Source organism: Podarcis liolepis (genome assembly GCF_965112155.1).
Source record: "Podarcis liolepis genome assembly, chromosome: Z".
Taxonomy (NCBI): domain Eukaryota; kingdom Metazoa; phylum Chordata; class Lepidosauria; order Squamata; family Lacertidae; genus Podarcis; species Podarcis liolepis.
The window spans coordinates 37,883,144-37,900,457 of record NC_139570.1 but is presented as its reverse complement, the minus strand read 5'-3'; the positions used below and the strand labels follow the sequence as shown (position 1 = coordinate 37,900,457).

General features: G+C 43.2%; 1 protein-coding gene across 4 annotated transcripts in view; it reads left to right on the top strand.

Annotated features, from left to right (window-relative positions):
- SLC31A1 (solute carrier family 31 member 1) overlaps positions 1 to 10,339 on the top strand; it is a 34,560-nt gene extending 24,221 nt beyond the window's left edge. For all 4 annotated transcript variants that reach the window (XM_083485599.1, XM_083485602.1, XM_083485601.1 and 1 more), the window contains 4 exons: positions 6,541 to 6,718; positions 7,551 to 7,623; positions 8,102 to 8,270; positions 10,031 to 10,339. In XM_083485599.1, coding sequence (XP_083341725.1) covers positions 6,584 to 6,718; positions 7,551 to 7,623; positions 8,102 to 8,270; positions 10,031 to 10,232 — 579 coding nt within the window. In that variant the 5' untranslated portion in view covers positions 6,541 to 6,583 and the 3' untranslated portion in view covers positions 10,233 to 10,339. The remainder of the gene's footprint in view (positions 1 to 6,540; positions 6,719 to 7,550; positions 7,624 to 8,101; positions 8,271 to 10,030) is intronic.
- Positions 10,340 to 17,314: the final 6,975 nt, after the last annotated feature.

Below are 17,314 nucleotides of genomic sequence, written 5' to 3'. Positions count from 1 at the left end.
ATTGGCTGTTATTTCTAACTCTTCATGTGTAACAGGGAATCTTTCCCGGTTAACAAGGAGACAGGGCTAATTAGATGCTCCCCAGCATTTGTTTGAAGTTTATATCATTTGTCCTGGGAGATAGAAAGGGAATAATTTACATATGTATGTCTGAGCTGTGGACTATCTGCTGTCTGCTTATGGGATGGATCAGAGCACCAGAAATAGTGGCTGTATCTCACTACAATCTGGAGAGCATTCCTAACAAGCATTGTCGGCTCATGTGGAATTGCTGCAAGATGGGAACATCCCAGGGTGGCAAACCATTTGTTATCTGCCTCATTGGACGGCTGCTTTTTTCCCAAACCTGGGATCTGGTGGGGAGGGAAAAGGTTATGTGTGTGTTGAACAACCTGGTCACAATGGAAACCCAAGAAGTGTGATGTTTAACTCTTGTTCTTCTGGGAAGACCTGAGGGCAGTGATTAAAGGGCAGAGGGATATGTGAGTGTTGAATTTTAAAAGATATTGTATTCTGCATTTGTAAGTGCTCTGCATCTGTAAGTGTTGGGTGAGAGGGAAAGTCGTTTTGATTTGTGCTTCCTTGAACATGTACATGTTGGAGGAGGGAAGCTTCCTGGTGCTATAATCTCCTTAGCAGTGTAGTGTTTTGATTTAAGAGATTTTGCTGTTAACCATTGGATTAACCATTGCAGTAAAGCTTGTTAGCCACTCAGTTATTATTTTTTTATCTTAAGGGTTTTGGTTCAAATCTATTTTTACAGCTGCACATTGTCGGCTGAAATCCAAAGCCCTACTTAGACTCGCCCAAGTGTTTCCTTAGACCCAGTAGGACTTTTCCCGTTTGAACAGCTAATGGGCTGTGTTGCAAAACAGGTTTTCTAACTCCTTCAATTTTGCTATTGAAGTGGGGGGGTGCTTTAGGTGGTTTACATGTCCTGTATAAAATAAGCAAAATTTATTTAATTTAAAAAAACTTGTTCTGATTCTGCTGGTCCTGAGGAAGGAGTGAGATCTGAGCAGGACACTTTGTCCACTGGATATTTGATTGGTTTTGGCCTGGTGCCAACATTGTCAGCTTTGGGGCGCTGAGCCTGTTTGCTCAAGTTTTTGGTTTTAATTTAGATCACACTTAGATCAATTTATAATCTGGGTGTTCATCTTCTAGTGGGGTGGGGTAGGATTTGTTGTTTTTATTTTTGTTGGATGGACACCTATAGGCATTTTTTTTTACTGTATTCTTATTCTATGTTTATAAGGTTGTATCCAATGTTTGGCCTATTGGAAAAAAGCAAATACATTTAATTCTTCTGAGGTTCTAGGTCCTTTGTTACACGAGGGCACTGTTTGTTCAGCAATCTAGCCAGCACTTGCTTGTATCCTCTCTAAGTTAATTCTGCCCCCTACAAGTTGAGCCATTTTGTTTTCTCTCTCCCAACTTGTTGAGGCAAGATATTTGCTATTCTTTCTTTCTTTCTTTCTTTCTTTCTTTCTTTCTTTCTTTCTTTCTTTCTTTCTTTCTTTCTCTCTCTCTCTCTCTCTCTCTCTCTCTCTCTCTCTCTCTCTCTCTCTGCCTCCTCTACTGGTCCTGTAAACCGTTCCTGCCAAGATAAACCTGCTTTTGCATTAATAAAACCTTTGAACTCCAGACATTGTGATTATTTCAATCCAATTCACTCGAGCTACAAGCTCTCCAAGATCTGCCAAGAGTTGTTGTTGGTATCTGTCTGTCTCGAGAGACAACTGAGTTCATCTCTGGGGGTAAAGTCAAACCGCTGTGTTAGCAGCACCAAAGTGACCTCTCCACTGTGTAAGCCCGGGCAGTGTATATGGAGATCCTGGGCTGCCCATACAATAAGAATCACCTCTCAGCCTCACTGTTGTTGTCCAAAGGAACGCAAAGTAATACGTTTGGCACCACCTTGGCTGCAGGAGTTACCAGAAGGAGGTGTGCAGGGCACCATCCAGAGTAGACCAATTGAAATTAATGGAGATGCCTAATTTAGGTTTCTTAATCTCAGCGGGTCTACCCAACTAAATCAAGTACAACCCATTGTTTAAAATGATTTATGAGCTGTTGGATATTTTTATATTTTTGTAAGTTGCTTCTGAGACATTTTTGGTAGAAAGTAATGAATAAATGCAATTATTAATAATATTTACCCCACAACCCCACACTTCCCTCCTTTGTTTGTGTGCACATGCAAAAATCATCCTACAAAATGGAAGGGGGAAAAAAGATATTAAGGCTGCAATCTTGTGCCTCCTAGGGCTTACTTGCCTGGGATTTGTGTTGTAAAAGCATAAATAATCTTCATAAAATAGGAATACTTTTAAGACTCAGGCAGGTAAAACTGAATCTAAAAAAGAAGTTAAAAGTCATGTAGTGACAGCCAAAGCACCATTGAAACAAAGTTTTCAATAAATGAAAGAAAAGGCTCTGTCATGGGTACCTTTGTAGCTGATTTTCCCAAATGAGACAAGGAGCAGAACCTCCAATTTGGTTCTTTTGGGGTTTTTTACAAAAAAAGTTCAGTGGACATGTTAAACATAACTAAATTGGCTGCAAAATACCACTTATATGTTGACAAAGTTCAGAGAGAATAAACCTGAACCAGTGGGTTCAAATTGAAAGAAAAATTATTCAGACTGGGGATGGGAAACCTCTGGCACTCTGAGTAGTGTTGGTCTCCAGTTCCCACCAGGCCCTGCCAGCCCAGACAGTAACCAGGGATGATGAGCATTGTAGTCCAATAACAGCTGTAGACTAGTTTCCCATCTCTGACATAAACATTAGGAAAAACCCTGATGTTACAATCTGTTGGGCAGTGAGACAGACTGTAAGTGGAGGTTTGATGGACATCTATCAGACTCCCTGTATGTAGTACTACATTTACGAAGTGTTAGACTAAAGATTCCTTTAAGCTCAATGGCTCTATGAGATCCTTTGCATGTAAAGCGTGTGCTCTGCACCAGGCTACAGCCCTTCAAGGACCAGTTTCTATATTTAAAGTTGCAAACTTTGAGTTATACACAGCCCTTTAATATGCATGTGAGTACATGGTGTGCGCTTGTAGCAGGGGAGGTTGCCTAGCACTGGAACACATTCAGCTCTTGATCTTCATGCTTTTTCATCATTTATGCTAATGTGCAGAGCAGACACAGTGCCGAGAGGTGGAGCCCCTCCCTGCCCTGAGATTCAGCTGCCAGGATTCACTTGGGTTGCCCGGGCTGCTTGGGAGCCCTGCCTGCGGCAGACAATAAGGTGCTTTCAGGCTGAGCCACTGGCTTCCTGTCAAGAACCGCACACTTTGCTTTGGGGCCTGTAGCTCTGGTATTGCACTTGACTGGCTATGTTGTGCAGGGATCTCCTTTTGCAGTGGCTGGAAAATCTCTGAGCATTTGGTATTGCTGTGTAAGGTGTGGGCCTTGGCATGTTTGTGGGGTAGGAAAGAGGCTGTCCCCACACATCATCTTAAGTTACTGACTATTATTATTATTGTATATTCTTATTTGATACCCACCTTTTTGCCTGACGTTACACAAGGCAACTTACAAATAAATAACAAGAAGGGTTAAAAACATAGAAAAGACCGTAATTAAAAACAACTAAACAATAAAATAAAAAATGTATACATATATAAAATCTATTAAAACCATATCAATATTTGCAATAAAAACAGCACAGCACCAGACCTTTCATTAAAAGCAGTCAATTCCCCCAAGGCTACTGGAACAAGAAGGTCATCACCTGCTGGCAGAAGGACAACAAGGAGAGAGCCAGTCCAGCTTCTCTAGGGAGGGAGTTCCAAAGTCTGGGAGCAGACACCGAGGATGCCGTTTCCCACGTTTGTACCAAGCGTGCCTGTGAGGGTTGTGGGACCGAGGGCCTCACTACTACTACTGCTGCCATCACCAGATCGAAAGTCATTCAGAGCTGGGTTGGATCCTGTAACATTCCAACCTTTTACCATAGCTTCCGCCCTTGTTTTTGCCCTACTTGGGAGACTGTTCGGTTTGCCCCATGCATAGGGATTCTGTGGCCCTCCTGAAGTTATTGGACTCCCCATCAGCTTAATAGACAGGGATGGTAAGAGCTGTAGTCCAACAGCATCTAGAGGGCCACAAGTAAATATTTATTTATTAATCTGTGGATTAACGTTGCAAGGTGATTTGTGGACACATTCTTAAAACCGGTTTAAATAATTTAAAAAGCAGTAGAACAACTGTGCATAGGTTTAAAATCAACACAGGATGGACACCTAGGCAGAGACCTTTTCCTCTTGTTGAAGCAAAGATGAAAACAAACAGTCTTCAATTGTTTCTGGAAAGTACAGATGGCAGGTGCCTGACATATTATTATTTTTATTATTTATTCAACTTATACACCGTCCTATACCCGGAGGTATCAGAGCAGTTCACAACATATCTCAAGAGGAAAACTCAGGAAGATAGTGGGGTGCCCACTATCTGGTTCCCCACTCCTGGTTTACACATATAAAATCGCTGGCACCACCAATCCATTTCTTCCTTCATAACTTTCCTTGGAGTCAATCTTTTGTTTTATTCCCTGAAAGTCCTCATCCCCAATTGAAACAAAGCCTACATGTGGTAGAGTTTGATAATATTCATTCCTTGTTATTCTTGACTCTTCCTTCTTCTCTCTCTGTTGAAATTTAGGCTGTGAGCTCCTTTGAGCAAGGACATGGCTCTCTTCCTGCCCCACTCCCCAAATATGTTACTCCTTGGACGTGCCATGGCATTATAAACCATAAATCCCCCTTATCTAGCTGAGTTTTCTTGACTCTGAGAAAAGGGGGGAGGCAGGAGTTTGTGTCCAGTGTTCATCATTACTAGCTTTCTTACAGTACCTGTAAAGTACCTTCTTTACAGTACCAATCTACTATATGGTTTGGATCATTATATGGTAAACGTTTAAACATCTCCTTGCTTGGATTTCTTACCACTTTTCTTCCTGTGGAAACAGCTACACCTTGAATGTTGGGCAGCCACATTTTCTCTTTCTTTCCCGGGAGACTATTTGATTATCCGTGGCAATGAGATTAAAAAGATTTCAATCCAGCCTTCTGTGCACTTAACCATCTCCCGTCTCATTCAATTATGAAGAGATGGGGGAGGCTGTTGCCTGGCAATGGGGACTAGATGACTGGGGGCAGTCGATGTCCTTTTCTGCTACTGGACAACACCTTCACCTAATGTGACTGTAGAGATCTGTTCCCCATAAAAATGTCCAGTTGCCAATTAGAGGGGAAAGTTTCCATGCATTTGACTTTTGAGTTGATGTAATTTAAAATAGGGCTGTAGCACAATTAAACCCTGTGGCAACAAAGTTATCTTTGTAGATGTTTGTGGATAACTCCTGCAGTTCCCAAGCAGATATTTGATAAAAAGCATGTCCACTTTTGCTTATTCCTGCTCCCTGTTGCGTCATAGAATTGTGGGTCTGGCTACAAGGTGACCAGGTTCCCTTTGGTCCTCTGTGTGTCTATGCAGTGTAGGATGATGCTCATTGGGCCTGGTTGGCCAATGTTATGAAGAACATCAGTAGGTGGAGCCTGAATCAGTGACAGGCAGAGTGAATTTTAGTTCAGCGTTCTCCCACCTGCTGAGTTCTACAAGGGCAACACTGAGACTAAGAGGAGGAGTCTGGGCTGGATGTAAGTAATGAGGCAGGCTGGGGCTGGCAGAGGGTAGACTGAGTTTGATGGGGCAGTCCCCTGTTTGCTCTACTATGTCTATGGCAGCCTTGGAAATTATTATGGAATAGTTCCTGGCCTGCTACATGCTTTTATGTACCCTCCGGCTACCCTTCCTTCTCCAGTTCTTAAATGCCAATTCCTTCTGCCAAGCTGCTAAGGGACTCTTCCATGGGCTCGTTGCCCTTCACAGCTGGGAGAGCTGAATGGGATAGCCTTGTACTGCTCTGTCCATTATAGTATTGGTCAGGGGTCAGCAACCTAAGGCCCATGGGGGTTGTTAAACCAACCCACGAGCCGCCCCTGAACCGAGCCACTACTGGTTCATGGCCTGATCTAAAGTAGGCTGTAGCATCACCACCATATGGGGGGGGGGGGAGAGAAAAAGAACTGGGTCCCCAAATGTATGCTTGAGTTAAAGTTGGGTCCCAGGTCTGTAAAGGTTGAAGACTACTGCTGCAGGTGACTTTGGGCCACTCACCGGCTTTCAGCCTAACCTCAGAGTGGTTGTGAGATACAGTAGAGCAGAGGGGGGAAATGATGGAATATAAATTAAAAGCACTTTTAATGAATGCTCTTCTCTATATACATGTTAGCTGTTCTCGCATTGCGCAATCTTCCAGAACTGATTTCCATATCCTTATAAGGTCTGGAAACTTGGTTTTCTAAAAAAAACCCAAAAGAGTAATGAACATTCCAGTGCTTGTGTAGAATATCCATAGGCTTGGTCTAAGGGCCAAGTTTCTTAAGATTAGCTACAGGCATGCCTCTTCCTCTAGAGGTACTTTCTTCTTAATTTCTTCTATTTTGTGTGTGTGTTCCAGGCTTCTACAGCATCCACTGCCCTCTAGTTCCTTGGGGGTCAAAATGTCCAACCATCACATGGCGCACATGGGCCATGATATGAATAGCTCAACAACGCCCACCCCAGATCCTCACGCACACCATCATGCCATGACAACATCGGGGCATATACACGATGGAGGGATGATGATGATGATGGTGAGTAGAGCTCAAGCGATACCTCTGGTGCAGAAGCTGTGTGACAAATTTGGTCTGCCAGGTCTCCACATTGGATGTCAGGTGTAGGGTAGGCAGAGGTGTGCTGCTTGTGCACCTGAACCTTGCAGAAATAGGACTTGACTCCTGCTTTCTGAATGGTAGGGTATATCAGCAACGTCACCAGATCTACTAAAAATCTGTCCAGATCCAGAAAGACAGAGAGAAGCAACAGCACGCACATCCCACTTGGACTCTTCAGCTCTGTGGGTGCTGACTGCCAGTCACATGGCCTGTTTGTGGCCCCACCAAATTTTAAGCAAGGTGCTGATCAACACCAACAGCAAGCCCTGTAGCATCCTGATCAGTGACTTTTTGGTGAAGGTGATCCCTGCCTGAAGCAGGGCTTGCAGATTGGCCCTTGCAGCAAGCCACACAAAAGTCAGCTTTGAAATTGGGTCACCTGACAACAGGGTGATGTTGAACGATTGACAGGTAATTTCAGAGGGTCTTCAAACCTTAGTGGAACTGCAAGTGTTTCTGAGATGAGCCTCCTTCCATCTCGAGAATTCAGCGGCTGACTGCAAATGGTGACTGGAGAGTGCAAATGTTGGCCACTCTCTTTTCTCACATGTACACATTCACCACCCTTGGATCATGCTGGTAAAGAGAGAGGCAGTGGGGTGGGGCTGGGTGAGTAGGGTGCCACTCCAATTAATTTGCAGTCTCTGTGGTTCTAGTCCCATGCAATCTGTTTGAAACTGTGATGCCCAAAGACCCTGCCACTCACAAAGCTGCATTGTGGCATTAAATGGACTCCTTGTTTCTTGTGCAGGATATGACCTTCCACTTTAGTTATAACAATGTGCCTTTGCTGTTTTCCGGGCTTGTCATCAACACTGCTGGAGGTGAGTGAGTGATTTACTAGGTGCCACTGAGATGGTTCAAAGTATCTGTTGCCCAAACCACAGTCTGGTGGAGGAGTGGGGGATGTTGGGCCGAATACAGTACAGCAACAGGCAGGAAAAAACATCAAATAATCTGCCAAGACCCTCAGCAATTTTCAAGTGGTTCTTAGGCAGGGGAGAGGGGGGAGAGAGTTTGGGAACTGTTAGATTTACTGATTTATGTATGGTAGATCAACTTCAAGACTTGTTCCATTATCCAGACCTCCTTGGAAATGTTAACAATGGGGGTGGGCCATAGCTCAATGGCATATCACATGTGGTCCTTCTGAATAACTTAATGCTGGAATCAATGTTGCTAAGTAACAACCTCAGTCGATCAGATTGTAGTATCACTTGTGTGCTTTACCTGCCTTAACTGGAGTGCTGATATCCTAGCACGGAATAGATCCAGGAACTTTCCTCCTTCTCACTCTGCTAGAAATGGCTGGTGCATTTGTGGCCATTTTCCTCCTGGCCATGTTCTACGAAGGCCTGAAGATTGCCCGAGAGAGCCTCCTCCGGAAGTCGCAAGTCAGCATCCGCTACAACTCCATGCCAGTTCCTGGACCAAATGGCACAGTCTTGATGGAAACACACAAAACAGTTGGGTATGCACACACTTTCTATCTACAGGGGACTTTAACATGGGAAACCCAACTGGGGCATAGCCAGTTCATGGTCCTTTCTGACCTAACTCACAGTACTTGTGGTATCTCACAAAGCAGCTTTTCTCAGCCTGGTGCCCTCCATATGCTTTAGACCACATCTCCCATCAGCCCTGACCACTGGGGTTGTGCTGGCTGGGTCTGACGGGAGTCAGGAGTCTAAAATTATCTGTAGAGGATACCAGGTTGGGGAAGGCTGCTGTAGAATCAGAGATGAAAGAAAGCAGGATCCACGGTGTAGGTTGCAGCTTCAGCATCCATGGCAGATGGTTTTAAATACCTTCCACAAAGAAAAGTCCACCACCTCTTGAGGCAGACTATTCCACCAGGTTATATCCAATGTTAGCCGTCCTACTCAGAGCACCCGTTGAAACTGATGAACACATCTAACTTAGGCTCATTAATTTCAGTGGGTCTCCTTCGGGTATAACCTAATTGGATACAACCCCTCTCAAACGTTTACCCCAAGACCTGCTTCCTGCCCACTAATTCTTGTTTGCTACATTTATTTCTTGCCTTTTCTTCCAAAGAGCTCAAGGTTTGGCATACAGTGGTACCTCGGGTTACAGACGCTTCAGGTTACAGACGCTTCAGGTTACAGACTCCACTAACCCAGAAATAGTACCTCGGGTTAAGAACTTTGCTTCAGGATGAGAACAGAAATCGTGCGGCAGTAGCGCGGCAGCAGTGGGAGGCCCCATTAGCTAAAGTGGTCTTCAGGTTAAGAACAGTTTTAGGTTAAGAACGGACCTCTGGAACGAATTAAGTACGTAACCAGAGGTACCACTGTACATGGTCTTCTCCCTCCCCACAACAACCCTGAGAGACAGCGACTGACCCAAGGTCATGTAGTTAGCTTTGTGACTAAGTGAAGATTTGAACCCTGGTCTTCCAAACACAAGTCTTACACTCTGTTTCCCACTCCACTCTTGTTCTCATCCTGTCCTCTGGCGCAATAGGAATCAAGCCCACTCCATCTTTTGTGTGACAGCACTTCAGATATTTGAAGTTGGCTAAGATGCCTCTCCTTAATCTTCTCACATTTAAGCTGAACATTCCCAGTTCTTTCAACCATTCCTCATAAGGCTTGGTTTCTAGACACCTTACCATCCTGGCTGCCCTCCTCTGGGCATGCTCCAGTTTGTCAATGTGTGTCTTGAAACGTGGAACCCAGAACAAGGCTTGACCAATGCAGAATAGAATGAGCTGTTATTTTTCATGTTCTGGATGCTTTGCAGCCTAAGATTACATTACTCTAGTGTTGTTGTTGTTATTTCTATACCACCCTTCAAGTTTAGCTTGTGATCCACCAAGTTACCTAGATCCTTTTCACGTATGCTGCAGCCACACCAGTCTCCCACATGCTATGCTTGCAACCATATTTTGTGTGTCCCTAAATGCAGGACTTCACATTCATTCCTGCTGAACTTCCACCCTGCTGGTTTCAGCCTTGTTGTGTCAGGAACCAAAGTGGGCTGCTCCTTCTCTAGCAGGGGGCTGGGAGCCATTCTATGCTAGATGTGTGAGAGATGTGTCAATTTAATTCTTTCTTATTACACCTTGTTGCTTCAGTTCGTAGGTCATTTATAGATCTTAACCCTTTCTCGCTCCAAAGTCTGCCATTCGTAGTCAGTCCTTGCCCATCCACCCAGCATGTACTGAATGTTTCCTTTCTCTCTCTCTTTTTCTTTCTAATTGGTCAGGCAACAGATGCTGAGCTTCCCTCACCTTTTCCAGACTGCGCTGCACATCGTCCAGGTGGTGGTCAGCTACTTCCTTATGCTTATCTTCATGACCTACAATGGCTACCTCTGCATTGCCGTGGCAGCAGGCGCTGGGACAGGCTACTTCCTCTTCAGCTGGAAGAAGGCTGTGGTGGTGGATATCACGGAGCATTGCCATTAACACCAGGCAACAGATCCAGGCCTTCCCTACAGCCTCTGGCAGGGACCAGGTGCAGCCCCAGTCTTACTGGAAACCAGGCCAAGAACATCCCATGTGATGCTCCCCCCCCCAAACTCTCTGGGGATGAAACCTGTGCCTGTGCCTCTCACTCCCCCCTCCCCCCATATCCCTCTCCTTCCCAATAAACATGGGCTCCTGACCATAGCTGTCAACCTTCCCTTTTTTGCGGGAAATTCTCTTATTCCAGTGCCACTTCCCGCTGCTATCCCGGATGGTCCCCAGGACAGGTGAGGCTGCTGATCTTTTATTGTCGAGGCTGCTGATCCCGTACAGTGGTGCCCCACAAGACAAATGCCTCGCAAGACGGAAAACCCGCTAGACGAAAGGGTTTTCCGTTTTTGAGCTGCTTCGTAAGATGATTTTCCCTATGGGCTTGCTTTGCAAGACAAAAACGTCTTGCGAGTGTTCCGATTTTTTTCTGCTTCCCCCCCCCTTTTTCTAAGCCGCTAAGCTGCTAATAGCCTTTTAGCCGCTAATCCGCTAAGCCTTTAATAGCCGCTAAGCCTTTAATAGCCGCTAAACCGCTAATAGTGCTAAGCCGCTAAGCCGCTAATAGGGTTGCTTCGCAAGACAAAAAAACCGCTAGACGAAGAGACTCGCGGAACGGATTAATTTCATCTTGCGAGGCACCACTGTATTTTCAAATCTGAAAGTTGACAGCTATGCTCCTGACTGGTGGAAAGAGTGCTGATCGCCAGCTAAGATAGCCTGCTTAGGATGGTTGGCTTTATATGCTAGATACAATTAGTGTGCTTGATTGTACTTTTTTGTTTTTAGACTGTACCATGATTGAAAATAGCTGGCAAGCTGACAGGAAAATTATTCCACGTTCTTTTAATAATACTTTTAAGTAGCATAAGCTCTATTGTTATTTTTTACTCAAATCAGTGGTAGCAGAAATGTACAGAGAGCTTCAGTCATTGTGCCAGTACTTCTTTCTGGTAATATAATAGAGGCCTGTGCCTATTGCTTGGAGGCTCTTGATCACTTGTTTCCTCAATGTTTGAGTTTAGTATTGTGCTCTTCTCCCAAACCCCCAAGCCAAGCAGTTTATGCCCCCCTGGTTTGGGGCAGCCTGTTGCGTCTGGTCCAGGAACTGCTGCAGCACCTGCTTTTCAGAACAGCAGTGGGCCTCTACACATCAGCCAAGGGTAATAGGCCAACTGCTAAGAACAACACATAGCTCATGTGCAACTGGGACCTGCTGATTTAACGATGGGATGTGCAAAAATGAATGCAAATGAAACCAGTTTTCAAAGTAGCAAGTTCTATTTTAAATAAACTGATGGAACAAAACACTGGCTTCGTTTCGACTTTTGGGTAGGAAGAGTGTCTGTCTTATACAAACGGTTTGCATATTGACCCACAAGATTGGAACTCCCTCAGACCAGGCTGGAGTTGGGAAATCTTTAGGCAGTTTCTGCTTCAGCGATCTATCTGTTGTTCTTTTTTGAGGAAGGAGTGGTGGGTGGGTTTCTCTCCTCCTGGTACATTTCTGCAAGGGCTTTTGTCTATTTCCCAGCCCCTTTAAGATAAAGACCAGCACAGGAGTTGCCAGGGAGCACACACAAACCTATTACCCACTCCAGAAGATACTGAACTACAACTTCCATCATCCTCCCTAGCCATTGGCTGATGGGAGTTAGAGTTTAGCAGCAACTGAAAGGCCAAAGGTTCCCCACACCTGTGTTAATTCATTTACAGGTAGGCATCTCAGTTTGCAGTTTCAAGCAGCAAGCTAGCTAGGGATCAATGTCCTTGACTGTCTAAATCATCACAAGAAACTTAGTTTCCCTCCTAAGAACATTACTGGTTTTCCCTGAAGTAACACTATCCCAGAAGAAAGTGCCGGTTGTGCCGGTGATTCCTGGTATGTTCTAGATCTAGCCCCAAAATAATAGTGCATGTCTCAGGATGCTGAAAAAATATATTTTTTATTTTCAAAGCAACCCTGTGACTTTTGCCTTTCTTGCACTTCTTTTCTAATGTAGGTTTAGGGCATAACCTAATTTATTTAAAAAAGATGGTGAAGACCACCTGAGTGTTGTTTTCTGGAAAAGTGGTACCTTACACTATTAGCACAGGGCTATCCAAAATGAAATTTTATAATTGTGAACTGCTTTGTATACCCAAAAATCCCAGTAGAAATACCATAACCGCATCCCAAAAAGTCCACTATGTCATAGAATCATAGAATTGTAGAGTCGTCCCCCTTGTGTTTTGATCAGTCCTGGAGCAAACAAAGAATTCAGCAACCAATATAGCTGTGTGTCTGCCCCAAAGTCAGGTGTGGAGAACCTTTGGCCTGCCAGATGTTGCTGAACTACATTTCTCATCTCTGGCTGTTAGCTGTTAGCCATGCTCGTTGCCTGGACTGATGGGAGTTGTATTTCAAGACATCTGGAGGGCCAAAGGTTCCCCCACACCTGCCCTAAGCCCGTCAGCAGTACAATGTAAGAAATCTTTCCTGGAAGGGTTACAGGACTCTGTTGATGTCATTCAGGGCATACCTACCTTCCCCAAAAGGAACAAATGTGAAGAACCAATTATCTGTTTTAATGTCTTGCAAGAGGCTACTTTCTTAGGTAGGAAGGACGACCTGGAGGCTGCAGTTGGGGAATCAGTGGCCTATGTTGCATGCCACTGCTCACTTGATGACCCTTAATATACAGATTCAAAAGCTGCCTTGTAGCAGACCACACAAATACAACTAGAGCTAATGAAGGATGTAGCTCTTTTTTCTGTGCTGATTAATACACAGCCAGTAGGGCCTCGGTGGGTTTATTCACAAGAACAAGGAAGTCTGCAAGAAAAACATCTCATGAGGGACTGGGCCAGTTTTCCTTTCAATACAACAAACAATAGTTTAAGTTTGATGTAGAGTACCTTTGGCCCTCCAGATGTTGCTGAACTACAACTCCCATCATTCCCGGCTGTTGACCATGCTTGCTGAGGTTGATGGGTGTTGTAGTTCAGGAACTTCTGGAAGGCCATAGGTGTAGCTGGAAGTGCCAAACAGCATCAAACTGAAATAACTGACACAGAAGCAGAATAGGACTTTAATCAGCATTAGTTTGTCCTGCATTAAAAGGTATGTAGCAAACAGGCTCCTCTCACTACCTCATTCCCCTGCAGCAGGTATTCACATAGGCATTTCTACCTCTGTAGGTTAGGGATGTGGGTGGCGCTGTGGTCTAAACCACAGAGCCTAGGGCTTGCTGATCAGAAGGTCGGCAGTTCGAATCCCCACAATGGCGTGAACTCCCATTGCTTGGTCCCTGCTCCTGCCAACCTAGCAGTTCGAAAGCACGTCAAAGTGCAAGTAGATAAATAGGTACTGCTCCGGTCGGAAGGTAAACGGCGTTTCCATGCGCTGCTCTGGTTCCTCATGCTGGCCACAGGACCCAGAAGCTCTCTGCGGACAAACGCCAGCTCCCTCGGCCAGTAAAATGAGATGAGCGCTGCAACTCCAGAGTCGTCCGCAACTGGACTTAATGGTCAGGGGTCTCTTTACCTTTATCTAGAGGTTATCTAGCTAACAGCCACCAATTACTTTATTGGCTATAAATTTGACCAATCTCCCTTTAAAGGCATCAAACCAGTGGTCGTTGCCAAATCCTGTGTCAGTGAATTCCATAAACTAATTTAGATGTTCGTTGTTTTGAGTATGTCTTGAATCTGTTGCCATTGATGTAGTAAAGCATTGCGTAGCAGATGAAGGTCCCTGTACATACTTCTTGTTGGAACTACAGCTGCCAGCATCCCTGGTCATTGGCCATGTTGGCTAGGGCTGTTGGGATTTCACAACATCCACAGAGGGTCACCATTTGGCTACCCCTGTCTACAGAAGCCCTTTGGGCAAGTTTATTGGAAGCTAAAAATGAAAGCAGTGTATCATTTAACTCTTGGTCATTCAATATGTTGTTATGTTGCTTAGCATATAATAAGAGAGGCTTTATTTAAATAATTTGCCTAAACTCTTCCCTGCAACCATATTAATGGTCCTAATTGAAATGAAACAGCTCCTCTGTAGGGGAACACTTAAGACTGAAGGTCTATACCTCCATTACCAGTAAGGGAAATATTTTGGACTGATTTCTTTCTTTCTTTTTAAGTTACAAAAGAAAAACAAAGTAGAAAAAGAAAAAGAAAGCCACTTTCAACCATACATATACAAATTCAAAATAAGAGAAAAAGGAAAAGGAAAAAAATACAAAAAATACACCACAAACATTTAAAAACATCTATTTTTTTTATAAAATATTTATCAAATTTTTTTTGAAATATAACAGTAAAAATGAAAAAGAAAAATACAAAATAAAAACAGTTAAAAACATACATTTTTTCTTTTACTTATTTTCTTTTAGCTTATTTTCCGGACCTCCTCATACCTCCCTTTTTTGTATTCCACTTCAATTTATTGGTTCAGCAAATCCTTACCATTAGATTTTAACCCATTTATAACCCTTTTTTCATATTCTCTTAAGTCATTACAGCTGGAAACCCCTTAGTTGCTATCCAACATCATTCTATCGTTCTATCATTCATTAATTTTACAATATTTCTGTAGATAGTCTTTAAATTTCTTCCAGTCTTCTTCCACCAACTCTTCTCCCTGGTCTCGGATTCTGCCAGTCATTTCTGCCAATTCCATATAGTCCATCACCTTCATCTGCCATTCTTCCAAAGTGGGTAGATCTTGTGTCTTCCAATACTTTGCAATAAGTATTCTTGCTGTTGTTGTGGCGTACATAAAGAAAGTTCTGTCCTTCTTTGGCACCAATTGGCCGACAATGCCCAGAAGAAAGGCCTCTGGTTTCTTCAAGAAGGTATATTTAAATACCTTTTTCAGTTCATTATATATCATTTCCCAGAAAGCCTTAATCCTTGGGCACGTCCACCAAAGGTGAAAGAATGTACCTTCCGTTTCTTTACATTTCCAGCATTTATTATCGGGCAAATGATAACTTTTTGCAAGCTTGACTGGGGTCATGTACCACCTGTATATCATTTTCATAATATTCTCTCTTAAGGCATTACATGCCGTAAACTTCATACCTGTGGTCCATAACTGTTCCCAGTCAGCAAACATAATATTATGTCCAACATCTTGTGCCCATTTAATCATAACAGATTTCACCGTTTCATCCTGAGTATTCCATTTCAACAGCAAGTTATACATTTTTGACAAATTCTTAGTTTTGGGTTCTAGCAGTTCTGTTTCTAGTTTTGATTTTTCCACCTGGAAGCCAATTTTTTTATCCAAATTATATGCCTCCATTATCTGATAATAATGAAACCAATCTCTCACTTTGTTTTTTAATTTCTCGAAACGCTGCAATTTCAATTTGTCTCCTTCTTGTTCCAAAATTTCCCAATATTTCGGCCATCATTTAAAAACATTTAAAAACAAATCCATTATTCTCAACTCCTCAACTATCATTACCCTCTTTCCTTGACCTCCTCCTCCTCCACTTCCTTGTATCCTGGTTGTTAATTGTCCTTTCCATATTTCATAATATTCTGTCATTACATTACCTTAAACTATTTTAATCTTATCTTACTATAAAAAACCTTGAAACTTAAAACTTAAATCTTATTTTTACCAACTTCTCATAACCATAATATTCTTGCATAATTCTTTAAACATTTTTACTAAAGCCAAGTAATTTCATTCCAACATTTTTCTAACATTCATCAATTTTGTAAAACAGTCCTAGTAGTGAAAAAAGGAAATAAAAACAAATCCAATCTTCATCCAGCGTCCCTTCCTCCTGGTCCCGGGTTTTGTCAGTCCTCATTATCCCATCAATCTGGCGCATTAACCTGGTATCCTAATATCCAAGGCCCTTAAGTCTCTTCCATGTCCCTTCCGCAGCTCTTCTTCATATTTGTAACTGTATTTTCCCTTGTCTCCTCGTTTCACTCGTGGGAACTCCAGCTTAGCAATATTTTTGACCCTTCTCGACAGATCAGCCCCTTTTCCATAATCGACACTAAATTCCATGTGGTATTTAAAGACATGTTTCAAAATCCCTCCAAAAGCCCCCCCAATCCCAAACATCTCACGGCTCATTGCCAGACTTGAAAAGTCCAAACATCCCTGCATAGGAGGGTCTATCCAACCCCCCATTTCCAGACCAAACCAAACTTTTTCTTTCCAAATCTGGCTTTTTCCAAGTTCATTTGTCAAATCCAAAAGTTCATATTCCTGTTGGGCCTGTTTTGTCAGGGCACACTCCTGATTTAATTCCTGGGTGGGCTCCAAATATTTTCCCACTGCCTGTTCAAAATTTCTAATCGAATCAGCCATCAAATTCGTCTTCTCATGTAGCTGCTCCAGTAGGGCATTTGTTTTATAGAAAGCACACAACAGAGCTTCTGAATACATTGTCCTGAAGGTCAGATGTCTATTCCCACGATTATAATCTGTAACAGCTGCCAGCTCCCAGGAGTTGGTTACAGTTTCACAGTCTCCCTCTAGGGGGAAAACTTCTATTTAATCTTTCTTTTAAAGACAAGTCTAGCAACAGAGTTTCCTTTTTTCAGATTTTTTCAGATATTTTGTCAATATTTGTTCCTTTAAGGTGCGAAAGGAAACAATGGAATCACTATGTTTCTCTTCTTTTAGCTATCTGTCAAAAGCATTTGTCTCTGGTCAATGAGCTTCAAACGTCAGTCCTGACACCCCACTCCAGGATCAGGACGATGGAAAGTTACTTTACTTTAAACTCACTTCTGCAGGTTTAAACAGTCCAGAAAAGATCCCCCTTCTTCTCCTGCTGCCGAAGGGGGGTTCAACAATTTTAAATGATGAAAGCCAATCCTTTAGAAGCGATTTTCTGAGCTCTAGTTTACGTTGTCTTTGCTTTATTCTGTTTACAAAGAAACGGAAGGCTGACTTCCTGTTTAGACCTTCCCGTTTCAGTACCAAATTGAAATAAAAATTTTAAGTCCAATTCCTTTCTGCTCGCCAGTCCTTATTTAAAGCCCAATTGCTCAAAGTTTAAGTACTCACGGGT